General features: G+C 46.7%; 1 protein-coding gene across 1 annotated transcript in view; it reads left to right on the forward strand.

The window, feature by feature from the left end:
• Positions 1-27,927, forward strand: part of EIF5B (eukaryotic translation initiation factor 5B) — a 1,211,079-nt gene that overhangs the window by 499,150 nt on the left and 684,002 nt on the right. Inside the window, exon 9 of the mRNA XM_069636688.1 lies at positions 10,638-10,712. Within this exon, the coding sequence (XP_069492789.1) occupies positions 10,638-10,712 (75 nt within the window). The remainder of the gene's footprint in view (positions 1-10,637; positions 10,713-27,927) is intronic.

The raw sequence follows: 27,927 nt of genomic DNA on the forward strand, positions 1-27,927 counted from the left end.
ATTGGAGGCTAGTGAATAGGCTGTTTTATTGTTGGCGGAAGGGGATTGCTTCCATGCTGATTGAGTTGTCTTTTATTTTTGCAGAGTTTCTAGTTCAGGAGTGACCAATGAGTTGAGATGCGCGCGTGGTTTGGCTTTCCGTAGTTTGAGTGGTGCTACTATGTTTATGGCCTTGAGAATGGTAGTGTTGTAGAGGTCTACTAATTCAGTGGGGTTGGCAATGGTGGGAGTGAAGTCGATGATGGGTTGGAGTAGAGGGATGTGTTTCTCAACTGTAATATTTTTGCTGTTTCTTGTGAGTGTGGGTGGAGCGATGGGAAGGGTCGCAGGTGTTTCTTTGTTGATGGTGAAAGTGAGGAGGTGATGGTCAGTCCAGGCACAAGGTGTGTTGGAGAGGATGGTGGTGTTGCAGTTGAGGTCTGCTATCCAGTTGAGGATGCAGCCTTTGTTGCGAGTGGGTTGAGATATGTGGTGGGTGAATCCTAATTCTGATATAGTATTAGAGGTTGTGCTTGCTTTGTCATCTTTATCGTCATTGTACCCCAGGTTGAAGTCGCCTAGAATAAGTAGCTGTGAGTTGGGTTTGGTGGTGTTAGAAAGCGGGAAAGCTATATTGTCGTTGAAAGAGGATATGGGGGCCTGGTGGTCTATAGATGAGATGGGTGGTAATTGTGCTTGTGTTGGTTGTGGATATTTTGATGGTGAGTAGTTCAGCAGATGGGAGCGATTGGTTTTGTATGTGCCTAATATTAAGGGAGCTTCTTGCAATAATGGCTACACCGCCGCCTTTGGCTGTTTGTCTGCGCGATAGATGGTGTAGTCATTTGGGATGGGTAGCGCTAGGGTGGGACCTGATGCTGCGTGGTCCCAGGTCTCGGTCATAGCTATGAAGTCTAGTTTGTTGAGGGAGATGTCGTCAGCTATATCTAGGGCATGGCCGACTAGTGATCTAGGATTGATGGGTGCGACTATGATAGTTTTGGCAGTTGCTTGGTGTGGTTTTCTGTTGAGTGTGGGGGGGGGGAATTGGTGTTGGAGCGGGAAGCAGATTGGAAGGGGGATTCTGTTGTGTGTTTGAGATGAGTGGATGGTTTGGGATTAGTTTTACTTTTGCTCGGGCCTGTGTTAGACTGCATCGAGGTGGTTAGTGTCATGGATCTGAGGAGACGGTCTTGTCTCATTATACCTATGCTGGGATAGGAGTTCCTGATGATATTGTTCTTTGGGGTGTGATTGCAAGGGGTAGTGGCAGTCTTTGTTTTTTGTATATTGCAGGTATCTGACGTGGGGGGAGACTCAATGAGAGCGGGCTGGAGTGGGTATATATTGGATGGGGGTGGGTGAGCTGTTCATGTGAGAAAAGGTATGTGAAGGTGGGGGGTGAAGCCTTGTGGCTAGTCTCATGTTGCGGGTTTGGGTGGTGATGGGCTGGGTCGGTGATGTGACTGAACTGGCAATGCGCGGGGTTGGGTATTAGGGTCATGACGGCATCTGGAGCCAGGTCTCGAGTTTCTGATGCTTGTAATGCACGGGCGATTTGGTGTGGGTTTTGTGGCAAAGTGGTGAATCCAGAGTGCTGGGTCGTTTAAGTATGGGTTAGGGGCAGCCATGGTAGATAGGGCTGGTGGATAGAAAGTGCGGGAGTGGAGCGTGTCGGTAGTGGGCCAGGAGAGTGCCGGTGCGCTAGTGGTGCTTGGTGACACGTTCAGGAGAAGAGAAGACAGTAATACACAGGATCTGATAAATAGTGAGAGACTGTGGGTGGGGTGCAGCCTAAGAGACCAGGGCGGTGGGCAATAGATGTCTGAGGCTGGCAACATTTTACACTTTTGCTTGATAGTGATAGAGTGTATATACATTCCCTTTTGGCAGAAGAGGAACAGAGAAGTAAAGTGATTAGTCTAAGATTGCACAATTTATTCAAATGGAGAAACTGAGGTTAGAACCCAGGTATAATTTTTGTACAATAAACGATTTATGCACTATACAACATCTTGCTGTAATACTCACCATGCTTGTTTGACAGCCTTGTTGTAAATGTTTTGAAATGTCCATGTCAATATGTTGGCGTCGTACAAGTGACTAAACTTTAAACCAGGCTGTTAATCAACACTATCCCAATGAGTCCTTCCTACACTGTAGTGCTGTAGTAGGCATGATCGAGAATAACTGTGAGCCAGATGCAATGTCTATGGAGGCTCAAAACAGTGTCAGCGGCTGAGAAAGTGGCAGTCGTGTATGCAAAATATACTCAAGAAGTGGCAGTCAGGCTCAGGAATTAATGATACATAGTAAAAATGCAGAGTGCAGGAAGGGCTCAGAGGCAGAAGTACACAGTAAAAATGCTAAATGCAAATGGGGCTTAGAGGCAAAATACACAGTAAAAATGCTAAATGCAAATGGGGCTCAGAGGCAGAGGTACACAGTCAAAGGCTAAACTGCAAACTAAGCTCTGCAGACATGAGTACCTAGTCAAAAAGCTAAGTATGAGTGAGGCATCGCTAGGGTGTTGGGGGTTGGAGATTTCGGCATTGAGAATTGAGTCATAAGCACTGCTTCAAGTCAGTGAAGTGCTCTACAAGCCGTGCACAGAATGAGTCATGCGAATTGTTAGAGGCAGTTTTAGGACTTATAGGAAGATGATTCCAAGCAGATTCAAGAAACTCGAACAGAGTTCCTGGCCCTGGTCTCTGTCGGCTCTGGACAGGTTCAGGACAGGAGTTTGTTCCTTGTCGGGGTTCCTTAGTGGGTGGGCCGGCGCTCGTCACTGTCGAGGGATTGGTCCTCTTAAGGGGTAAGAAGCAAATCAGGGCGACCTGGAGGGCCTGGTAGACCCAATCCCAATATATAATTTTTTTGACTTTGGGATATAAAAACAACTAATTTATTTGTTTCATCACAATTGTACAACAATAAGGGGCATTTGTTTTCCTTATGATCAACTAGCAAGAACACAGTTTACCATTAATACAATTGCCTTTTCAATTCTATGCTTTCACTTGTTAAGATTTCATTTGTAATCCAAAAGTGACGAAGAACAAATTTATGTTAATGTTCCCCACTAAGTGTTCTCATTTTGTTAATGAATCTACACCAAATAATTGTATGTACCATTTATATCACTGATTTTATGTTTTTACATGTTAGACCTCACCATGTATGTTATTTTTGTTTTTTTGACATAAAACTTTTACTTTGCATTTTCCATAATGTTTGTCTCATTTGTGAAGGAATGACTTCTACTTTTTACCGCATGTAATATGTATAAATTACACTAGCTATACAGGTTTTGGACCAGATAAATAATTCTAATTCATTTATACCCTATATGGGCCAACCTTTTGATACACCAGGACCTTGTTTTGTTGTAACATACAAATGTTTTTTGACCCCCCCTGGTGTGTCACTCCTGAGTCAGACCACTGCTGCTACTTGGTGGCACTCTTCTCTGTATATATAGTGGTTGCAACTAGGCTGCATCAGTGGGCTGGGGAGGTGGCTATCTTGGATTGGTGTTGCCTCATGGTAGGCAATGGAGGCACACCGATTTTCGCTGCACAACAAATTTCAAAAGTAGATAATGCACAAAACGGAAATTTCAGGCGATCAGCAGCACATAAGCACAATTTACATGCGCTTTTGGATCGATTCAGCGGCAGCGAAAACTGCTCTCTACAGTGGGTGGCAGGGCAGCCAGGGGGCCTACCTTTCAGTGGGCTGGTGCTCCAGCTCAGCTGTGGAGCGAGGCACTGCTCCTGCAGTGAACATATGCACCTGCTCCTCTGAGAAAGGGCACTGCATACATTGATTGCCCCTTTTAAAGAATGCTCATTTAAAAATTGATAAATAACTATTTATAACTGAAACCTTGAATGTAAGCCTTACTTGTAAATACGAATTTCATTTCTACAGCTCTACAGCTCACATTACCCCTCTTGAGATGGGCCTGGCTGCTCAGTCATACTACCAGCTTGTGTAGTACAGACCTATACCAAAAGGGGGTAACCTAATACCAAGCAGATAAGTTTTGTGTAGTCTCACAGTGTTACTACACCAACTCTTACCGAACAAGGCGTTAGGCTTACTGGCTGCCTATCGAAACTTGCATTTAGTACAACATGTACTCTTACGTCCCGTCCCCTTTCCTCCATACTACATGGGCATCCCTCGCTAGGGACGGGGGAACGAACCTTTTTCAACAGAAAAAAACCTTCCCTTTAAATTTAGAGGCGCACAGGGGTGGGAACCTGGGAGCATGTGTTCCCCAGTCCCCTTTTCCGTGTCCGCGGGAACAGACTGATTTTCACCAGCGCTCCTGGGTTTGGCTTCGTCCATGTAATACCACGTGCTCTTCACCGGATACTTCTATCTTTTTGTCTTCTTTTTGTCAATCAGGAACTTGGTCCTTCACCGCATGTAGACTTCAGCGGGTGTTAGCCTGCCAGGGGCTTTTCCCTACATCCGACCCTCACGCTTTTTACCTCCTCTGCCTTGGCCCCGACCACAGTAGGGAAGGTTATACCACGTGCGACGCACTTACTCCACGCGCATTGAAGAACAGACTAGCTTGGTGGAGGGAGCTCTTCCAAAGGTCGCCTCCAGAGGATTTGAAGGACTTCGTCAAACAGATATCGAGGCGAAAGGGAGGACCGCCGTTTTCCTTCACACCCCGTAAAGGCGACACCTTCCCAAGGAAACGCCTGAGCGGGAGGAACCACTCTTGTTCTTGCACCAGCACACGTACTGAGGCTAGTCCAGCTACCGGCCTCACGGCCGAGGGGTCATCAAATCCTTCCAGGCACTGTGCTGAGGGACCGCAAGGTTATTTTACCGGGTGTACACCCGAGGGGCAACACCCTAGTACCGGCCAAATGTCCGAGGGGTGCCCGCACGCACCACTACCAGCAATACTGCAGAGGGCAATACGCCTTCCAGGCCCTGAGCTGAGGTGCAGGGTAGGTTTCATTCTCCACCCCCAAGAGTCTTGGAGGAGGCCGGGCCCAGGGAGCCAAGCACCACAACTTTGGCACGTGGCATACAGCTCAACAAAATGGCCTCCGCGCTAGATAACATGGGCGCTCGTCCGATGCCAGCAGGTGGGAGAACAAGTTTCGAGGTGGGACTGGTGTCAACCAGGTACGTGGCCTACAGTCTATCCATCAGCAGCACAGGGCAGGTTTCCCCTGCAACTGAGACAGTTGCTCCAGCCCCAGCAGCCGCCAGCCACTCCGTCAAAATCACCTGCCACCTCTTCAGCCTCCGAAGACAGGTTCTTCGAAAGGTTCCTAGCGCTGATGCAAACTCCTCAGATGAGGTCCGTCCTTTGGGATGCTATCAAGGACATGCTCCCTCAGGTCACTCCACCGGCGCCCATAGTCATTCCTCCTATGGCTCCGGCGCCACAGTCTCCGGTGCAGCTCCTGCTGCCCCAGGCGGCTCCTTCGATTCCGGCTCCCCTACGTCCTACAATACAGGCGGCTCCGCTCCAGCCTCTGCAACAGCCACCGGCTCTGGTTCCTACACCGCAGCCCACGGCGCCCAGTACTCCTCCACCCTCCCCGGGCCAGCCGGACACCCTGGCGAACACAAATGTGGAGGAGGACCCAGACACGCCATCCTCAGCCAAGGCTTTCCATGAACGACATGCAGGTTTGGCAGAATATTTGCGGTTTCCTTAACCAGAGGATGAACAGCCGGAAGAAAGGGCATTTGGCAGAAGTCCTCCCTCTACGTCCCCCTAACAGAACGGGGATCCCGATGCAGAAGGACGTTGTTGCTTTGGCCAAGAAGGGGTGGCTCGAGCCACACTCGTCCAGCCTGTCGGTCACTGCCTCAACGGCAAGTATAGGCCGAGGGAGGGAGGGAGGAGGGGGGGGGGGTCTATTCTTACTGACGACTCATCCTCAACCACACTCCTCAGTCATTGCTGCGGCCTCACTATACTCGAAGTCTGTTGTCCTCGGTCACCTTGTCCTTGACACTGCTAGGCAAGGAGGAGAAGATCTTGGAGGCATACAGGAAAAAGCTATACTCAAACGCCTCTGCACCTGCGTCAGTCCAACGGTGATGCCATGCTGGCAGCCGTTTACCAAAGGCTTTGGCGGGAAATAGCTGACTTCCTCCTAGAGCTTCCTGTGCAGAGCCAAGCTCACTTCAAGGCGGGGCTATTGGAGGCCAAACTGGTGGCGGAGGACATCATGGAGTCCACCGTGGCCCACATAGATACCTCTGGCCGGGCCATATGCATTGCCACAGACATGAAAAGGACTGCCTGGCTTCAGGCTACTAAGTTTAACTTTGACGTCCAGGAATGCATATTGGACCTTCCATTCGAGGGTAGTGACCTCTTTCACTGTACCACCGATGAGGAATTAGATAAAAGAGCAGCTCGCAAACTGCGAAGTCTTTATCTTAATGAAGGCCACGCCCAAGGCATACACCCAGTCGCATCAACGCTTCGATAAGTGGCTGGTGTTCAGAGGGTTCAGGGGCTTCCAGGAACAGAGGTCGAGGCAGCGTGACCGTTCTCCGAGCCAGCACCGGTGCAAACAAAAGAGCGGGGGTGGCTTTTTCCTGTCCCCCCTCTGCAGCAGGCTCAGAGGGAAAGAAAGCATGACGTCTCTCTTCGGGTCCATGTGTCTCTGGTGGGGAGCAGGCTTGCCTTTCATGTGCAGTTTTGGCACCAGAACTTTTCGAACCCCTGGATCCTCTGTAGTATCCTCAGGGTACTGCCTACCGGTTCCTCCCTCCTTCCCTCCACTCCCACAGATTTGGACGGCAACTCTGTGGAAATTCGGTCGCTCGTCGAGAGCCAGGCAGTGGAAGGCCCAGCCTCCCAGAGAGGATTGTGCTTCTATTCCAGGATTTTCACCATAACAAAAGAAGAACCAGGCTGGCCTGAGAGTTGTGTTGGACCGATCCACCCTCAACCTCTCCCTCCCTTTTCAAAAATTCAAGATGGTTACGCCAGCACTCATTGCGCAGACACTAGACAGGATGTGCTCCCTGGATCTGAAGGACGCTTATTTATACGTCCCGATTTGGCAACCACATCGTTCGTTCCTTCGCTTCAGGATCATGGGCTGCCATTTCCAATACAAGGTGCTACCCTTTGGCCTCAACTCAGCCCCCAGGGTATTTACCAGGCTCATGAATGCAGTGGCGGGATGTCTAGTCAAATGGTCGACAGACAAATGGTAGACACAATTTGGTCGACAGGACAAATGATCACATTTTTTCCTTCCTTCCTTGCCCTTATCTGCGACGCAAGCTCAGAGAGTCTTTCCCCCGGAGGACAAGATCACGGCCTCAAGAGAGCCACTACTCACTCCCTTACCAGAGCAAAGATTTCGGCCTGGTGATACCAACACTTATTAGGTATCATGCAGCGGTCTTACTGGCTGTGCCCGCACGAGACTCGGGATGAGGAGATTACAGCTGCACTTCGCAGCCTCATGGAATTGGGAGAAGGGCTCCCAAGTGGAGCCGGTCAGCATCCCTCCTTCTCTACACTCAGACCTCACATGGTGGTCCAGGGACTGCAACCTTTGGAGGGGCGAGCCCTTCTGGCAACCAGCCCCACAGGTCACCATCACTACGGACTTCTCCCTGAAAGGCTGGGGAGCCACTCTGGACAGCCACAGCTTCCATGGAGTTTGAACCCGGCAGGAGTATCATATCAACTGGCTGGCGCTGAAGGCTATCTGGCTAGCTCTCAAAGCTTTTCTTCCACTCATTGGGGACAAGACCGTCCTTATTCAGACCGACAACTCCACCAGCATGTACTATGTCAACAAGTAGGGGGGGGGTACCAGTTCACCCCCACTGTGCAGCCTGGCGGTCAGCATGTGGGAATGGATCCTGGAGAACAATTACCTCACGGCCATCCACCTCTTCGGGAGTCCAACTTGGTGGCGGACAGGCTCAGCACACTGGGAGTGGACAATTACGATTGGCAATTGAACGACCAGGTGCTGCGGGAGATCTTCAGCAGATGGGGGGCATCCTCAGTGGATCTGTTTGCCTCCTGGGACAACAGGAAGTGCCAGCAGCGTGTGTTCTGGCAGGGGCAGGGCTCCGGCTCCCTGGGAGATGCATTCCAGATACAGAGGGATGGCATGACTGTATACGCCATCCCTCCCACACCCCTGGTCCACAGGGTGATCTGCAAGATAAAGCAATCTTGTCACCTTAGCGTCATTCTAATAGCTCCATATTGGCCGGCGAGACTGTGGTTCTCCGAACTCCTCAGCCTCTCAGACAGACCACCCATTCACCTTCCGATGGGGCCAGCTCATCTTCTGGTGCAGCAGGGGGGGGGGGGGGCAGAGTCATCCACCCCCCCCCCCCCATAAGTTATCCCTCGTAGCGTGGTTCCTGAGCAGGTCATGCACAAGCACCTGAGCCTACCTCAGGCTAACATGGAAATCATTCAGGGTGCCAGGAGCAAGGCTACCAGGAGCCAGTGGACTAGGATCTGTCATTGGGCGGACTCTAAGGATATCGACCCCTCCTGGCTTCCCCCTTACGTGCACGCTGGATGATGTGCTCTCCTTCTCGGCACACCGATGGACACATGCCACACCTATCTGGCAGCCATAGGGGCCTACAGAAATTCAAAGGAGGAGGTATTCTCCTCTTCCAACCCTATAGTCGGGAGACATTTGGCAGGCCTATCCAGGCTCCACCCACCCATCAACAAGCCACACCCTGTGTGGGACCTCAATGTGGTGTTGGGCGCCTTGGCGCATAAGCCTTTCGAGCCAATAGTGTCCGGGAACATCAGGCTGGTCACCATTAAAACAGCTTTGTTAGTGGGACTCGCCTCTGCTCGCAGAGTCAGTGAGATCCAGGCTCTGGTGGCTTCAGAACCCTATAACACTTTTCCCAGGGATAAGGTGGTCCTGCAGACACACCCTGTGTTTCTACCTAAGGTACCCTCCGCTTTCCATCTAAATGAGGAACTAGTCTTACCTATGTGTTTTGGCTATCCCAAGGACGAGGTGCAGAGAGTCTTGCACTGTCTCGATGTCAGACGCGCTCTGAAATTCTATCTGGACAGGACCAAGGGCTTCCGCAAGTCGGACGCACTGTTTGTCACCTTCGGGGGATCCAGGCCCGGGTATCAGGCATCCAAGGCCTCGATTGCACAGTGGATGGTTTCGGCCATCACGTAGGCCTACAAGGGGCAGCACAAGCTGCTGCCAGCTAACATGCGCACCCATGCTGTCGGAGCCAAGGCCACGGTCATTGCATTCCAACGGCAGGTTCTGTGGCAGGTCATCAGCAGGGCGGCCACCTGGGCCACCCCTTCATCTTTCTGTAACCATTACTGTTTGAACGCCGGCTCTGTCAGACGCAACCTTCGGACAGGCAGTTCTAAGGAACCTGTTTGTTTAGGGAGGGTCACCTCTCCATCCTAGGGCTACATTCAGTTCTAATCGCCCATGCTGTATGGAGGAAAGGGGACAGGACGTAAGAGTAATTAATAGTTACTCACCGTAGTGACTAAGTCCATAGTCCCCTTTCCTCCATACGTCCCACCACCTCCCCCCAACCCCCTAACAATACTGGTCTCATTGGGCAATGTTAAATATTGTCGAACAGTCAAGGGGGACTGAGTGGCGCTGGTGGGCGTAGTCAGGGGAGCGCATGCTCCCAGGGCTGTGCCCCAGCGCCTCTAAATTTAAAGGGAAGGTTTTTTCTGGTGAAAAAGGTTGTGTCTCCCGTCCCTAGCAAGGTACGCCCATGCAGTATGGAGGAAAGGGAACTATAGACTAAGAGTATGTTGGTCACTACGGCGAGTAACTATTAATTTATCAATTACTAACCGGTGCAACCATAACACTGCATCAGCCTTCCTCAACCAGCGCATCTCCAAAAGTGCCAAACCACGCTACTTGCGCTCCTCTACTACCATGGCCTTTGCCATAACAAGATACACCAGAAAAAGAGCAGGCGGAGTGAGCTTCTCTGTCGCAGCTCCTACTCTCTGGAATGCCCTTCCTGCTTGTATCCAAGAAGAGCCCTCATACCTAACCTTTGGAAAAAAACGGAAAACTGTATTGTTCAACAAATATGTGTAAGACCTTGTCCTACCTATCATGTCATGACTGTATTGCTTTACTATGATATGTACTTACGCTGTGATACTTCTGGGTCTGGGAGCTATCAACAAATAAAATAAATAAAATAATAAATGTACTTCACCGCTGGTTCCTGCAGAATAGGGCTGGTGGTTCCATTTAAAGCAACATTGTAGTTCAAGGCTGGATATCTGAATTGTGGGGAGGTTTTTTTTCCAACCGTCTTTCTGGGTGAATTCTTGGTAATGGAAAGAATGCCCTGATCTAAATTGCATCCCGAAATGGTTGGCAGGCTTACCTACCATTCCTGTCACTGGGTTGCATGGTAATTTGGGAATGTGAAAGGGTCTTTGAAATCACTGGGTATCTCCTCAAGTAGCTTGTGAGAAACAGATCCTCTCTAGTTCCCAAAAAAGAACATTTGTACAATGTTTACTCACAAGGTGTATTGCACTGATTGGAAGCTGACAGTTTTGTCCATATGTGTGAGTTACAATACATGCTTTACTCCATATGATTTATTGATTAATAGTCTACATATATTTTTTGCAGATGATGAACCAGAAGAGGAAGAAACAGGAGTGGATGACTGGGAAGCTATAGTCAGTGATGAAGAACGAGAAAAAGGCAAGTCCATTTAGTAATGGGGAAATATGTATGTGTTTTGACCAATTGTCTGACATTTGGAAATTTGATGTAAAAACATTAGCATATATGCAGCATGTTAGAAACCAGAGGGTGTCTCACCCGCTAGTCCCCGGGGGATCTCTCTCTCTCAGTTGGCCAGGACACGGCCATCACCTTTGGATCCAGACCCTGGGGGTGGACCAGTGCAGGAGGATCACCTGGTTGAGAGGTCTTCTGGGAGTGGGGGTGAGGCAGCCAATGGTGAGACGTGGTATTCCCCCCTTTTTTGTACAACCAACTCGTCCTATTTTGTAGGATCCGATGTCCCAAATCCCCACCCAACCTCTTTCTGCACAAACACTAGGCTGAGGAAGAGGGTCACAGACTCTTACACATCGTGCTGGACATGGCCCGCTAATGGGGTCATGCATAGTAAGGCACTTACTTCAAGTGGCTACACCCGATTCCAATTAGCTTTCCTCTCACGCGTAAAAGGCGGAACCTAGAGAGACACTCGGAGCAAGGTGGGACACGAGTACGAGCAGAACTTCGGGGGCGAAGGCGAACCTACTGGAGCAGAGCGACAAACTAAGGGACGAGTGCAGTGGGCGGAAAACCCTGAGAGTTCCCTACAGGAGGTTGTTGCCTCCACAAGGCCGTGAAAGGCCCATGTAGAAGGCCAGATTCCAATATTGAAGACCAACGCTGAACTTTTTTCTTTTGAAGAGGTCTGATCCCGACAGAGCGGGACCGGTGTGGACTTTTAGTTTTGTTATTTTAGGTAGACAGGAACAGGAGCCTTTAACGTGGAAAGCCAGGCGGACCTCCATCTACGTTCCGAACTGTTTCAGTAATGAAGCCCGAGCGTCATCCTGCCTACAGAGTCTGCCTTATTCTGTGCTGTCTAAACGTGGGGAGGAGAGCTGATTCAAACACATTTATTCTTTGTTGAACACTGACTCCTTTTTCATACTTACTTCCTTTACACACTTTACTGTCCAAGAGATAGGGCAGGCATTAGGCTTTGTTAGCATATGCAATTTTGATTTGACAGACACGACTAAGACGGTTTCCTTTACTATTTGATGGGCGAGACGACTCCCATCTTACTTATAGGGCAAGGTAGGAGTTCTTCCAAACCCCCCGAAGTTAATAAAGGTTTTACAAATGGTATCTTTTGTGTCCTTGTCAGACTTGTGATACCATGCCTCCGCTACAAGTATAATGGCTCCATTGTTTTGTAAGAAAGTGTCAGTTTTCGATCCTATGACAATAATTGACTCTGCTGTTAGTAGGCACCTCCTCATTTTGTGTTTGGGGTTTGGGTAGAATACTCCCCAATTATGGTGCCTTTTTCAAAAAAAAAATTGTGAGAAATACCTAATGCTAATCAATCATTGGGTTGTATGGATGCACAGACCATAAACGCTGGGCGGAGGGCAGACTAACACTTCATGTGAGTTTAATCCAATGAAAAAAAGGCATGCAGCCCAGCCTGTACCAGTTATGTCTGAGCTTGCTCTTAATGTTTCTGCTCCATTTCAAGACACTGACCTAGGAAAAAAAGTAATTTGTCTGCAACTACAATGAGATATAAAAACACGGCAAAGATTGCAGTTGCCCAGTAAAAAAGATTCACTCAACAGTCTTAACACTTGACCAAAACCACAGGGGCCACTGACATGCCATTAAGCAACCATTGATCCTTCAGGGATGTCAAAGGAAAGGACCTAAAACTATCCTCAATATGGATGATGGTAAATGTATGCTTTTTAAATTACTGGAAACAGTAAGCAATAGCATGCGTTAAGATGCATTTTTAGAACTAGCCTAGTGTGAGGGTTCTGATAAGCCACAAGTGAACAGGGTAACAAACTTCAATTTTACCAAACTCTGTCAAGGTAACTTAGAGTAAGCAGTAAGGCAGACTTCAGGAGATATGGGGGTGATGTAATAGTACAGTTAACCACACACAAAGCACTCAAATAAAATAGGCAACACGGGAGTACAAATATACTACTTTTTAGGCCTTTTACTCTAAGCAAGTAAAGGTCAAGCAGTTATCACTAACACACCTATAAAGACTTCTTTACATAGTTGGTGATCTCAAAGTGAGGTGACCTGCACTTTTAAATAAAAACTGTAAATAGTACAAATAATTAAACAAGAAAAACTGTAAGCAGTGAAGTTGCAAAACAATTTCTTTTTAAACCTAATCCATATACTAACGCTTATCATTCTACAGCCCCATACCTTCAGAAGTCCTTGCCTACCAGGTTAGTAGGCCTAGTTGTTAAGATTAATTTCTAGAATCTGGCCTGGTCGACAGATTTTAGGAGGCCACCCTAGTTATAGTGAACGGAGGACGTTAGCCAAAACCCAATCAAGGTAGCAATGGAGAACTGTCACGCTTATTAGCAGAGGGTAAGCAGTGTCATGGGTCCAAAATGAGTCCACACAGTGAAGCACACAATTATTCAGTTTAGACAGGAACGTATAAAAATACTATGAATTCTAGGCTTCAAACACACACTCAAAAATGAAACCAGCAGGTGATATTGTCACCCAACACTCAAACATATATACAATCACCATATGTTTTTAAAATTCATTCAATGACTTAAATCAATAAAATAATCTAAGTGATGCAGTAAGATGAAACCAAGTCGCAAAAATATGCCTTATCTTCAGAAGTCCATTCCTATGCCTAAAAGTGTCAATGCTTCTCCCCAGAATGCCAGAATGTATTTGATGCAGGTACAGTACTTGTGTTGGTGATTGTTCAAGAGAAGAGATGCAACAAAGTTACTAGTAAGTAAGTGTTCTTTTCATTTCAGTTGTCACTGCCCAGGTGCGATGACCACAAAGCAGTGGAATGGAACGATACAAAGAGACGTGTTCTCTGTTATCCTATTGATTTTCCAAGAGGGGTGGATGGGTCAACTGGGGGTAGCTGGAGGCTGGTCTTCCTGCCATTGGTTCCAGTGAGAGGTGCCCAGGAGATTCATGTCGGGTCCAGGAGCTGAGTGCAACCTTTGGTGATGGAGGAATGCAGGAAGCACTGATGCAGACCTCTTCAGAACACTTCACAGGATGGTGGAAGGTGAGTTCCAGCAATGGCATACAGACGATGGCAGGCGTCCGTCCAGTCGCGTTTGAAGAAGACCGTCCAGAGCAGGATGCCCTAAAGCTGTGCAGCTGAAATTCAGCAAGAAGGCGACTTACACAACTGGCGATTACTAAAGTTCCAGCTGCAAGTGCGGAACGGCAACTGTCTACCGAGGTAGCCCACTGGAGAGCTGGTCAGTCTACTGTGTGGTCCAGGGACACTTCTGAAGGCTCAGCACAGTTGGATCCTCTAACATCTTGAGACTGGTTGGTCCCACCAGTCCAGGGGTTAAAGCCCCACAGGGACAGGTAGTTCAGCAGAGCTTTACCGGGACAAACGCAGAAAGTGATGTTGGGCCTCTTCCAAGCCCACCAATGGTAAGGATCTCGTTAGGGAGAATTTTCATTTTTGTGCTGAAATCCTCCCACCGTAGAGACCCTCAGCTCTTTTGCTGGACTTTAGGACTTTTTAATTTTAACCCTGGAGAGAGTGAGACCTTTTTGTCACTCATGTGTTTTGACCTTATTTGGATTATGTGTGTTTACTGTTTTTATAGTCTGACAAACTCCATAGGCATCTACATTTTGTATGGTGACCCACATCACCTTCAATGCAGTGTCAAAGAGAAATTCTTTAGATTTCTCATAAGGTTTAAATACCTTGGCTTGTGTGAACTACAGTTCCCAAGAATAGTAAAGTGAAATTGACTTTACTTACCTTTTCTCTTTGTAGGTCCAGCACACACCATCCCGTGTGCAGTGCTGGGGAGTTACCTAGTAGCCCCTTATCCTACATTCTCATAACATTTATGTTACCCTCACTACTTTAAATGGCTGGTGGCAGTGGTTTCATTTTTCTACCATTGTGCTTTTCTACCACAGGCTGAATCCTCAGCTGCAGTACAGCACCCATGGGTGACCATTTTGTTAAAATGGCCCTGGTCTTCTTTTTTTGCCATTTTTTTGTTTGTGAGGTCGTTCTTGGGGTTTACTCTGTGCCTTGAGCCTGGTTTGAGCCCTTTGTTTGTTTTGCCTTTGTCGGACTTCAGCCCTGAAGCCCACCTCTGGCTCCAGTTTGTCTGTAAAGGAAGCATGTGAGGGAAGTTCCCGAAACTCCCCTGTCTTTTGTCTCTAGGAATGCCTGAATGCAACCAGTCATGATTGGCTGGCTGGCTGTCCTTTCAGGAAAGCCGCCCTGCTGTGATTGATAGCCTAGGCTGTGCATGAATGGGAGAAACCTGCTTAAAAGGTGAGGGTTTTTGGACTAGAGGCAGAGTCGACCACTGGGAGAAATACACGACGAAGAAACCTTGAACGAAGCTTGCTGCATCCTCCTGCACCTTTTGAATTGGCCGGTGAAGCCCTGCTGATGTGCTGAAACTCCTTTTTCAACTCGACAGGGAAGCTCCAGAAGGGACTACTTCTCCCCTTGTGTTAGCGGGACCAACTAACCCAAGACGAACCCCACTGGACCATATTCCCTGAGTGGTTGTACTTCGCTGCTGCATAAACTGAGTGCCAGAGGCCGAGATATCTGTAGGCTAGTGCAACGTCGGAAATCCAGCTAGAAGCTCGAGGAGTCTCAGAAGGACCCTCCAGAACTAGGAGGACCAGAGCTCGAGTTCCCTCACCAGAGTGCAAGACCCAAGCAGTGAAGGAAGCCCAACCAGTATAAGATATCTGCAACAGTGCTGTTTACTAAGCGATGAAACCGTGAAGTGCTGATGAACTGAAAAGATTCCGTAGTTGCCGATAACCTCCCAATTACTGCCGCAGGAGCCCTCCAGACATCCTCCTTCTTGTCCCCACAACTGATGCTCAGGAACACTGGGCCTGCACTGCCATAACTGGGCAGAATCCAGCTGGACCACTCTTCTTCAAACCAGAGGTACTGTTTAGACTTGGGGTACTTACCTCATTGTCTTTTAGCTGTGCTTTTCTCAATTGGGGTTTGCATTGGCATACTTTTAGAGTTTATTCCAACCCTTAACAGGTTGTACCCTACAAGTGATTTTACTTACTCTCCCACTTTGTGCAGGACTTTGATTCTAAGAAGTGCCTCAGCTCCATAGATCTTTCAAATTGACTTTGGCTGTCCTGTCTCCCTGCAGACTCTTCTAGCCCATTGACTTTGGTATTGCTGTCTCTCATAGGTGGTAACTTGTTTTACACTGTTATTGCTGGGAAAGGCTTGTCTAGACTTAATTGGAAGATTTAAGTGTCCTCACAAATACTGAGAACCTGTTTAACCTTTTTCCGTCCTTAAACCTTTCCTTTCTGCAACCTCAGAATCTGCAAAGTGTAGCTAGTGCGATATATAAATACCATTACTGTCCTTGAGATTGAAGTCACCTCGGGGTGTAGGAATTGTGTAAGAAGCAGATCCAAAGATTTTCCACTAACTTGTTCTGATTCCGAAACGTATTTTTAAAGTATATTTTTACTGTTACACAAATTGCCTTTTTAAAGAATGCGTATTTTAAAACTTGATGTTAAATAACCATTTATAACTGAAACCTTGTAAGTGTTACTTGTATTTACGAATTTTCTTGCTACAGCTCACATTTACCCGTCTTGAGATAGTCCTGGCTGCTCAGTCACACAACCAACTTGTGTAGTACAGACCTATACGAAAAGGTGAGTTACCTAATACCAAGCAGATAAGTGTTGTCTAGTCTCATGCAGTGTGACTGCATCAATTCTTAGCTAACGGATCTTCACCAATCAATCAACCAGTATTTGTCCAAACAAGGACAGCTATTGGTTTCACTCATGCCGTACACCCAGACTCTCTGGCTCCAGGACTGCGCAATGAGACTAGACAGTCCCTTTCACTTCTGAGATATGCAAACACAGAGGCATCACTAGCTGGCAAAAGCTGCAGCTTTCCTAGGCAAGTGCATGACCTTATTTTGGATTTCCTGACATGGTAAGGCAGGAAGAAGGCCAAACAACAATATGGCAAAATAACATGCAAATATCTTTTGTCTTGGCCCTTTCCGAGCACGGACCAAGTTTAGTAGCCATACGCAATAAATGTGAATGTGCACACTAGAAAGAACACAAACATTGTAAAAATATCATTGCTGCCATCAGCTTGTCTTTATGCACATACAAAAGTAACCATAAATCCCAAGTGTGAAAGACTAGAATGATACAAAAGTATCTCCATTGCACAGGATTATAAAATGCTGTGTAAAATGTTAAAAAGTCTAAAATTAATCCTAATTTCCGAGTACTGACCGTCTGATGGACTGATCGGTTTCCCCATTACAAAATGAGTAAATGGTCAGGGGAGTTTAGCCGATGGCTCCACTTCCATGTAAAAAGTCTGGACAGGTTATAAAATGAATGCAAAACGTGTGGGGGTCCATAGTACTATGGAGGAAAGTTGCCAAAAGATAAATTATTCCTGGTAAATACCTATGCAAGGATCAGGAAATCGTGAAACAATGGCAAAACCAATAGGGTGGCTATAGGTCCAGAATAATGCACTGTGAGAGTTTAAGATTGGTAAAAATATATTGCCGGTGCTCTCCAAATCCCACCACACTAGAGGTTATCCTATCTGGTCATGCTTGGCCACAACTCCACTGATCATGAGGTGGCAAGAGAGTTAACGAGGGGGCTTTATGTGGACTTACGTCCTGTACTCTGATTTTCTGAGTGGCCACCAATAAGGTAATTCTGCCATTGGTCCAGTTGCATGGGGTCCATGGCCCGTGGATGCAGTCATTGAAGCCGGCGTCTGGTTTGGGTGGGCTAGATGATGGTTTCATACAGTTCCTGGGCTGTCCTGCAAGAAGATTTTTGGAACAGTAGAACAGCTGCAGCAGTTCCCAAGAGAGTAGCCCCCAAGGACACAGCACAGACCAGCAGGCACAAGGTTCACTCTGGTCAGATTCCAAAGTCTATGATTTAACAACTGCACAATACTTCAACTTTTTTTTTTTTAAATAACTTTATTTTGGTTCGGTTGCATACATGGGACATCAATACAGTATCACAAGTACAGTGTTATTTAGTGATCAGATGGAACAGCAGCTGAAGAGTGTCTTCCCTTCTCCCTTATTCGAGCCCTTGGTGTCCCCCTGTACCAGTTGCCCTCCTCTTCAATAATACTGTTAGGCCAAGGAAAGTCAATTGTTAGATATTGTCTTGTAAGACCAGCTGTGATAGGTGGGGCTTGTTTGTTTGTGCTGGGAAGTCCCGGTCATAGCTTAGAATCAGTGCCCACATGTCTGTGAATTAGTGTAGGAGGCCTTCCTTGGCACCAGTTACCTTTTCTGCATGGCCCATATTTTGATGCACCAAAGGGTCAGCGATGGGCCTTCTGGGGCCTTCCAGGAGCGGGCGATTGTAATTCTTCCTGCGAGGAGCTACTGAGTGATAAGTTTGGCTGTCGCCTCCTTCCTTGGGTATGCCCCTTGGACTGGGGAACCGAGGAGGACCACCTCAGGAGTCTTTGGAATCTTGATCTGGGTGATGGTTTCGATTGTAGAGACACTTTGGTCCCCGAAGGATTGGACGATGGATCAGTCCCACCACATGTGCAGATAGGTGCCTTGTTGCCCACATTTACGCCAGCATTGTGCGTCTAGTGAATTATCGATGTGGTGGAGCCGCACTGAGGGGGGGGGGGGTAGTTGTAGTACCAGCAGAGGAGCAACCCAAGGGCACAGTCTCCGTTTGTGACACATATCGAGGAGGAGTAACTTCTTGTCCAAATGTCAACCCAGGTATGATCCTCGATCGTGTGTCCCAACTCGGTTTCCCATCGTCATGTTTGTGGGCCTGAGGGTCAGCATGTCCTCTTGCAGTAGTTTATATAGATTGGATGTCTTTCCTTCAGTCGGTTTCCCTGCAAGGTGAGATCGATGGGGCTGAGGACTCGTGTGGCCCGCAGTCGGTCCAGTGGGTGAGTGTATCAGTGACAGAGCTGGGCGTAGGAGAATCTGTCCATTTCGGCCAGCTGGAAGGCAGTTTTACAGCTTTCAAACGTATGTGGTTTCGACTTTTTTTGCTGTAGCATTTCATTGTAAATTGGTGTTCAATATGTTTCTTACCACTCCCAAATTTTACATTAAAGGGATCAACACAGAACTGAAGTGTTTTGCCTAAGATCACCCTGTTTTGGTCAATGAGGGTGCAAAGATTAGAAGCTGGATCTTCTGGTATTAAAGTCAGCAAGTTCGATGGTAGGCTACATCTGCTCCATTTCACTCGTTATTTTGATTTCATCTAACACTTTTAGCAGCTTGCAAATATTGGCGAGGGGTTTAAAGGAGTCTATTCTAATTGGTAAACAGGATGTCCCCTAAATTATACCAAAACTCTCTCAATAGAGAATGTTGTAGAGCAAGCTGGCTTCACTCTTAGAAGAGGGTGGGCTGGTACCAAAGCATTATTAATTTGATAAACAGGGGTAGAAATTGCTGGGAGACATTTAGTTTGTGGTTAGAACCTACAAGGGCCCGATTAGCATGACAACAGCCACTATTATGAGCTGTGTTTTTCTGGTGCCACACATCTATCTGACACTCTGTGGGTGAAAATTTAGAGAATGTCCATTTCCCTCCCACACTTCCCGTTTATCATCGTTCTGCCTTTCCCTTCCGCTATGGAAAACACTCCTTTGAAATGTTGCCCTGCTTGCGGTCGAATATATCCCTGGAAGGAAACGCAGTGTGTGTGTGTAACCATTGTCTTACACAGGATCACGCCGAAAAGCATTGCAGATCTTGCAAGCTTTTCAAACCCAAGACCCTAAAGGAGCGATGCACAAAACGTTGGGCCGCCCACGACATGCAGGCCGAGGACTCCATTGACGTGGCGGGTGACTCAGACGAAGGCAGCTGCGGCGCTCACAGCAACGCTGTGTACCATCAGGTTTCTACAAAACCCAAAGTGCGAGCCCCTGACTCTGATAAGAAGGCTGGCAGTCCAGTCATGGAGAAGACACCCTGCGGCCAACGCACACACTCACAAATATACTAAAGACACAACCCAGAGCCGAACGCCGACCACACCGTTTCCAAACATGGCCACGCAATGTATAAGGAAAAATCTAAACTCACACTGTCCTCTGAGCCCTCGCATTCGCCACACAGCAGGTCTCTAAAACAGGCGCTGAGTAGGCTTGTGTCTGACACCGTGCCAAAAAAGACCCTCCTTTCACGTGCCGAAGAGTTCACATCAAAAGAGAAATCTTCAATACACTCTTCAGGCATGTCGAAAATGCAGCAATTTATGCAAAAACATATTTCCAGGATGCTGCTTAGCAGAAAAATGTCCAACTTCTACTATTTCGTTGCCAACATCACAAAAAAACACACAAATCGCAACAAAAGGACTGACCCTCTGAAGACACCTCATCTCAAAGGCTTTACACCACAAGAGACATGCTTCTCTCCAAGAACCCTCTCCCTCAGGGCCAGACCCTTTGCCAAAGTCCACATAGTGGACCACTGAAATGGTCAAAAAACTAATTAAAAGGATTTCTTGCTTTGTCGACTTTATGGACAGGTATCCAGAAGAGTTTACGCGCTCTCCAGGTACTCCATAGGGTAGTGCGGGAACTAGTGGGGAACCACCTACAAAGGTACAAAGACTGGACAGTGCACATGCCAGTACTTCCACACACAAACCCATTGCTACTTTTTCAGGACACCTTGGATGACCTGTACATTGTTGACCCTTCCCACCAAGGTGATCAAGTATCGCAGGATGACCAATTTAATCAGAATCAGGATCAGTTCTATGACCTATCCAGACATTTACACTATACCGTCCCCAGAAGACAAATGTCCTATTGCTGACTGCCCAATCGACAACCATATCCAATACAATGAGCTGCTCATTAAAGCTGCACAGCACTTCAAAATAGATACACAGGAGGCTCAACATGACAGACTGGGGATGACATCCTGTATCTGTAACCCAGTTTATCGCAATTCTCCAGTCCGTGCAGGGATGCATTCATCCATCTCTACTTACACCCACCCTGACGAGCAATAAACCACTGCATCTAAAAAATATTTAAGCCTGCTGCAACTGACCGCCTTTTTATTAGGGGTCAGCTAAAACCTGACTCATTAGTAACTACAACCAGAAAGAGGGCAGGCACACCGCTGGCTTCCACCGAGGCACCTCCAGGCAAGGAGAGTAGAACGATTTATACTTTAGGCAGGAAGGTAGCATCCTCTGCTGCATACCAAACCCAGATTGCCAATTACACCACTCTACTTGCCAGTTATAACTGCCATGTCTGGGATACAATCCAACAACAAATTGATGCTGTCCCTGAGCCCTTAAAATCTCAGCTCATTAAGATCATCTCGGAAGGCCCCACTTTTAAATATGCCAATAGAGCCTAACATATTATTTGGCATGGCATTTGATGATGGACTAAAGAGTGCAAAGGAACAGTATGAGACTCTTATATCTTTAGGCCAGATAGCTTAATGAACCTTTCGTACAACAATGGGTGTTCAACATCCAACGCTCCTCTCGTGGGCAGAGTTACCCATGATCTATGGGATATAACCAAGACCAGGCCTCATCCTGATGCAACACACCGGGTCATTCGACCGGATACCAGCCCAACTTTCAAAGAGGGTATAAAGGAACTAGAAGTAGAGGTAGAGCCTCTGCCACCAGAGGCTGCCCTGCCTGTAAGCAATGACGTCCCGATACAGGTTCCTTCCCATGCAACTGCAGTCGGAGGTCGCATTTGTCAGTCACCTATACATGGGAGGGAGATCACATCAGATCAGTGCGTGTTATTCACGGTGGAAGGGGGCTACTGCATGGAGTTTCTAGAAGAAACCCACAACCATCCTCCAAAAACATCAGAAGATGTAGCCACAAGCAAAATGAATTCTTCTGGAGGAAATAAATCCCAGCAGATCAGGTTATTCAACGTACTTCCTTGTGCAAAAGAAAGGCTCAACAATGTGCCGTGTACTAGACTTGCATCCAGCAAAAACATATGTCAAATTTCAAAATGTTTGTATGATGATGCTGCAAGAGGTCTAATCCCTTTATTAAAACGGGGATTTCATGGCAACATCAGATATGAAAGATGCATACTTGTATTTCAACGTTGCTAGCGCACTGAAAATACTGGCCCTTCAAAATCACACAAGATCAGTATCAATTCAAAGTCCTCCCCTTCGGCACTGCATCAGCGCCATGGGTGTTCACAAAGGTAACGGCAGTAGTAGCAGCGCACCTATGCACAGAATCAGTCCCAGTGTACCCTTATCTGAATGACTGGCTAATTAATAGGGGAGACCCCACAAATTTGCAATCGCAACACCCAACGGACAATCTGTTCAAATTGGGGTTCTCAGGAGAAGAAAGTCTAGTCTCCAGTCGAATCAAACCATTCCTGGGAACAATTATAAACACACAGGAGGAATTAGTCTTTCCCTCAAATGAGAGCGTACAAAACATGCTATTTCAAGTACCTCATTACATAGCCGGTTGTCAGATAACCGTGCGCAAGGCAATGCGCCTGCTTGAGATGATGACTTTTTGCATTTATCTTGTTCCATACGCGTGGCTGCGCATGTGCCCTATGCAAGAGTAGCTAGCAAAACAATGGTCTTGTGCAAGCGGTTAATGGGATGATCTAGTGGTGGTTTTGCTAACACTAGTACAGGCTATACGCTGGTTGACAAAAGACATCATGTTAATAGGGTAACCTATTGCAACCCTCTAATACAAGCCACTCTTAGAACAGATGCCTCACTCTCATGATGGGGAGCTCATTACCTTCATACTGCACACAGCGTGTGGACACAAACAGCAAAACACCACATACTCCTACTGGTATTGCTAGCAGTCCTCAAGGCCCTATAAGCTTTTCAACACCTAGTAGTACTAACAGTGCTCATCCTCACAGAAAGTACCACTGCCATGTTTTATCTAAACAAACAGGCAAGGACACACTCTAAGTCTGTTCAATTTATCCCAAAAGATTTGGAAGTGGTCACTCAAATGAAACCTATTCCTAATGTCAACACATTTTCTAGGACAACACAATTCACCAGCAGACACTCTGAACAGAAGTTTATTACTACCCGGAGAACACGAGTGGCAAATTCACAAAGATATATTTGATGATTTCTTCACCCAATGTGGACATCCACCTCTAGACTGGTTAGCAACAAACCAAAACGCACAATGCCTAGACTCTGCATCCACGTTTCCCCAACCAGGATCCAAACGGAACGCCCTGTGGATGAGTTGGGCAGGGAAATTCACTGATGCTTTTCAACCAACACCGCTCCTGAACAAAATAGCACACACAATGTACCAGGAACAAGTCACGCTAATCCCGATAGCTCCTATGTGGGTAAAACAACCATGGTTCCCACACCTACTCAACTACCAATGTGCAACAAAATCAAGCGTCTGTGCCCATTCTACATGCTGTCCCAACACAAAGGGAATTCCGTCCATCCACACCCTCAGACTATGAACTTGAAGCTTGGCTCCTGTAGTCATAGAATTTGGGTATTTAAATATTTCACAAAGGTGTACGACTGTCCTTAAAGAAGCATGAAAGCCTAACACTAGACACTGTTATTTTAACAAGTGGAATCATTTGTCAATTGGTGAAGATCACTACACATAAATTCAATTAACTGTTAACCATCACACATACTTCACTATATGCTTTACCTACTAGACTCCGGTTTAGTATTTAATTCTATTAAAGTATACTTGGCAGCTCTGTCTGCTTACGCTACATCGCAAAACAAAATATCCTGGTGGAAAGTACCAGTTATCAAAGCATTCATGGAAGGAGTAAAAAGAATATATCCTCATTTCAAATCCACCACCAGGTTGGAACCACCCCAGGTTGGAACCTTAGTGTTTTCACAAAACTCATGGTCCACCTTTTGAACTTATGCACAAGGCCAGTCTGAAGCTTTTAACTTACAAGACAGCCTTTCAGGTGGCTATCACTTCAATAGGACGAGTCAATGAACTGCAAGCACTTTTAGTACAAGACCCTTTCATTGTCATCCACAAAGACAACCTGGTTCTTGGAAAACATCCTAGGTTTTCACCAAATTTCATTTCTAAGTTACATGTTAATCAATCTATTGCACTTTCTTCAAATTCTGCAGAAAAAAGCCTCCGTAACCTAGATGTAAACCTAGATGTAAGGAGGGTGGTTTTCTACTAAATAAACAAAACTAAACCACTAAGGAAAACAGATGAACTTTTCTTCCATAGCAGTTGGTAGAGAAGGAGATCATATTTCTAAAAACGCAATCTCCAGATGTATATTAAAATGCATCCAACTTAGCTACTCACTGTCAAAAAAGACTACCTTTTACACCAAGAGCTCAGGCTACACGAGGCACAGGAGCTACATTTGCATTTATTGCAAATGTTCCTTTAGATGTAGTTTGCAAAGCTGCTACTTGGAGTTCCATTAATACTTTTACTCATTACTGCCTGTACGCACCCTCTAAAGCAGATTCAAAGGTGGGCCAAGCAGTATTAAAACATCTATTTGCCCCTGTATCTTCTCACAACCCACCTCCTTCTCCAGGTACTGCTCGCTAATCTGTGTAGCATGTGATTTAAACCGATTCATAACCTCCGAAGGCATGCATTACTCACCTCAATCATATTTCTGATGCTTGCATCTGCTTAGATTCACATGCATCCTCCCCTCCTGGAGTTTGAAGGTGCATAGATGTTTCTATCTTTACCTTTCTACTTTATTTTACTTGTACTCATGAAAACAATTTGTTAGGCAAGATTGTGTGCAGTATCCTTTGGAAGACTACAGCAACCTTGACCTCCTGGCAATATGAACCCAAACTTTGGTATAGGTCTGTACTACACAGTTTGGTGGTGTGTCGCTGAGCAGCCAGGCTTATCTCAAGAGGATTCAATGTGAGCAGTAGAGCTGTAACAGTTTTACAGTTACCGTCACTCATATAAACACTTGCACTCAAGGTTTCTTGATTAAACAATTATTAATTTATATAACAGTCAGTTATATAACCTTTTTCGGAAGGGAGCAAAACCTGTAACCATTATAATATACTTCAAAACACACTCTTAGTTTCTCTAAATCACATGATACCCATTGGGGATGGCACACAGACAATTCCTACACCCTTAGGTGACTTAAATAGCTAGGACACTGTGGACATTGATTTATCAGTAGCACATTTAGAGCAATACTGAGTTTGGTGCAAAGGTTAGATTGGGGAATAAAACAAAAGGTAAGTACTTTTCAAACCTTCCAATGCCAAGTAAATGTAACCCTTTCCTGGGGTAAAGGTAAAAGCACAGAGTCGGAGGTAACCAGAGTCTCTCATGGAGCCAGGTCAGCCAATGTTAGTTGAGCAAAGTATAGGGGAGCTGAAGATATTCTATGCATTCTTGCACAATGTGTTTTAGAAAATGTTGAAGAAATAACAATCACTTGAAGGGCCACGAGCTGGGAGGCTTGTGAGTAGCAAAGATGCAAGCAACTCTGCACGGTTAACCAAGACAAGTCTCAACTGAGAACAAGTAAGGCTTCACCACAAGAGGTAAGTCCTCTTAACTTTACAGTACCTTTGGTTAAAGGAAATGGTTCCCGCTGGCTTCAATTCCTGTACAGCGCTGCAGAGCCTGGCTTCCTGGGCCCCAGTCATGGGGACAAGAGGGAGGACGTCTGGGGGCTCCTGCACTGCAATGGGAAGGTCAGCGGCAGCAATGGGCAAATTTCAATTCAGCGGCACTTCGCGGTTTCAGCTCCTCATGTCTGACCCCAAATAGCAACACTGCGGTTCTCGGATACCACTTGAGACTTTCCTCGCATCTGGGGTCCAGCATTATATTGAGGTGGCTCAGGCTTGGTCAGTCCTGCTTCAGGGAAGTCTGGAGAATCTTCCTGGCGCTCAGGTCTGACTTAAAAACAATCCACTCGATTTGGTGTTCCTCTCCCTGGCACTTCGGTTCCAACAGCAGCAGCAGTGGAAGTATAGGCAGCTCCGAGAGGATGTCCAAACGAGTTCACTTTGGGGTTGATTGGTCCCACCAACCCAAAGGGAGAAGTCGTCCTTGCAGAGCTTCTGTAGTCGAAAAAGAATTTGGAGCTTCAGCACAGCAGCAGGGCTTCACCGGGCAAACCAATGGTCCAGGAGTTGCAGCAGGCGTCTCTTCCAAGTTCTTCTTCGGTTTCCTTTGTCCAGTGTTCGACTCTGCCTTCCAAGCCAAAAAGCCTCGCCTTTTATGCAGGTTTCTCCCATTCATTCCAGCCTAGCTGTCAATCACACAACAGGGTGGCTGTCCTTGCCAGACATCCAGCCAGCCAATCACCTTTGGGTGCATTCCTGTAACCAAGGGAATTAAGCACAGCGAGTTTCGGGCACCTTCCTCACTTCCGGCCCCTGCCAGACATACTGGAGCCAGAGGCGGACTACATTCATGAATCCCGTCAAAGGCAAAAAGAACAAAGGGACCAAATCTGGTTTGGCACACAGAGTAAATCTCGAGGTCCTTTTCGACAAAAAATGGCGAAAAGAAGACTGGGGCATTTTGACAAAATGGGCACCCATGGGTTCCTTACTGCAGCTGCGAACGCCGCCCGCTGTAAAAACACGTAATGGTAGTAAAAAGTAAACCACTGTCACCAGCCATTAATTGTAGAAAGGGTAACATAAAAAAGTTACATGAGAAACAAGACAAAGGGGATACTAAGTAACCCCTCCAGCACCCTATGGTAAGATGGTGTGTGCTGGGTCTAGAAAGTTAGAACTTGTAAGTAAAGTCAATTTCACTTTACTGCTCTTGAAAACATTAGTTTCACCAAGAAAAGGTATTTAAACCTTTGGAAAATCTAAGAGACTTCCCTGTGTCACTGCTCTGAAGGTGCTGTGTGTCACAATGCAAAGATGATGCATGGAGTTTTGTCCGACTCCAAAGCCAAAAGAAACACAGAGTCCAAATCACACAAAAATACATGAGTGGGGAAAAAGGTCTCACCCCTCCAGGTTAGAAGTTAAGTCCTAAAGTCCAGCAAAAGAGCTGGGGGGTCTCTAAGGTAGAGAGGAATTAGCACATTTCTGAGAATTCCCCCGAACAGGTAGGAACATTAAACCACTGCCATCAGCCATTAAAAGTAGTGGAGGGTAACATAAAAAATGTTAGATGACACGGTAGGAAAGGGGCTACTCCACATAAGATGGTATGTGCTGGACCTACAAAGAAAAAAGGTAACTAATGTCAAGTTCACTTTACTTCTTTTGGGAACAGTAGTTCACACAAGAAAAGGAATTTAAACCTTGTGAGATATTTGAAGGGATTTCTCTGTGACACTGCACTGTGGGTGCTGTGTGTCACTATACAAAAAGTAGATGCCTATGGAGTTTCAGACTCCAAAAACAGTGGAAACACATAATCCAATTTAGGTCAAAACACATGAGCGTGAGAAAAATGTCCCACGCCAGGGTTAAAATTAAAAAGTGCTGAAGTCCAGCAAAAGTGCTGGGGGTCTCGAAGGTTGAAGGGAATTAGCACGGAAATGAGAATTCTCCCCAGCACACCCAAAGCCCCACAGTACCTGTGATTCAAAGAAAAATATTCCAGCTAGATTCCTCCTTGCTACAGCTTGACACACATGTTCCTGGACCTTGGTCGTGGTGACGGAAGGGAGGACGTCTGGCACGCTGCAGCAGTACTCTGGAGAGGGACCCCTCAGGAATGGATTTCCTTTGTTTCAGCAGCACTTCAGTGTTTTGGCACCTTTTCCTCAGTGGAAAACGAAGAACTAAAACTCTGGTTGGAATAAGCTTGCTTCCTCGGTCCTAGACTCTGGTGAGGGGACTCTGGATCAAGATTTTGTTCTTTTGTAGGGTCCTTTGGATGCCCTTTTAGATCTGGACGGTTTTGGACTTCGCAAGACGAAGCTGTGGTGAGGCACAGCAAGTCAGGAGATGCACCAAATGGAAGCTTGTCTTGAGGCTAGTTTGCCCCACCAGCCCAAAGGAGGAAGTTGCCCTGTACGGGTCTTCACAGTCAATATGAAAACGGGTGCAGCACAGCTGCAGGGCTTCACCGCGCACTTCGAGGTCCAGGAGGGTGC

The sequence above is a fragment of the Ambystoma mexicanum genome, chromosome 7p (assembly GCF_040938575.1).
Source record: "Ambystoma mexicanum isolate Mex_15411 chromosome 7p, UKY_AmexF1_1, whole genome shotgun sequence".
NCBI classification, from domain to species: Eukaryota; Metazoa; Chordata; class Amphibia; order Caudata; family Ambystomatidae; genus Ambystoma; species Ambystoma mexicanum.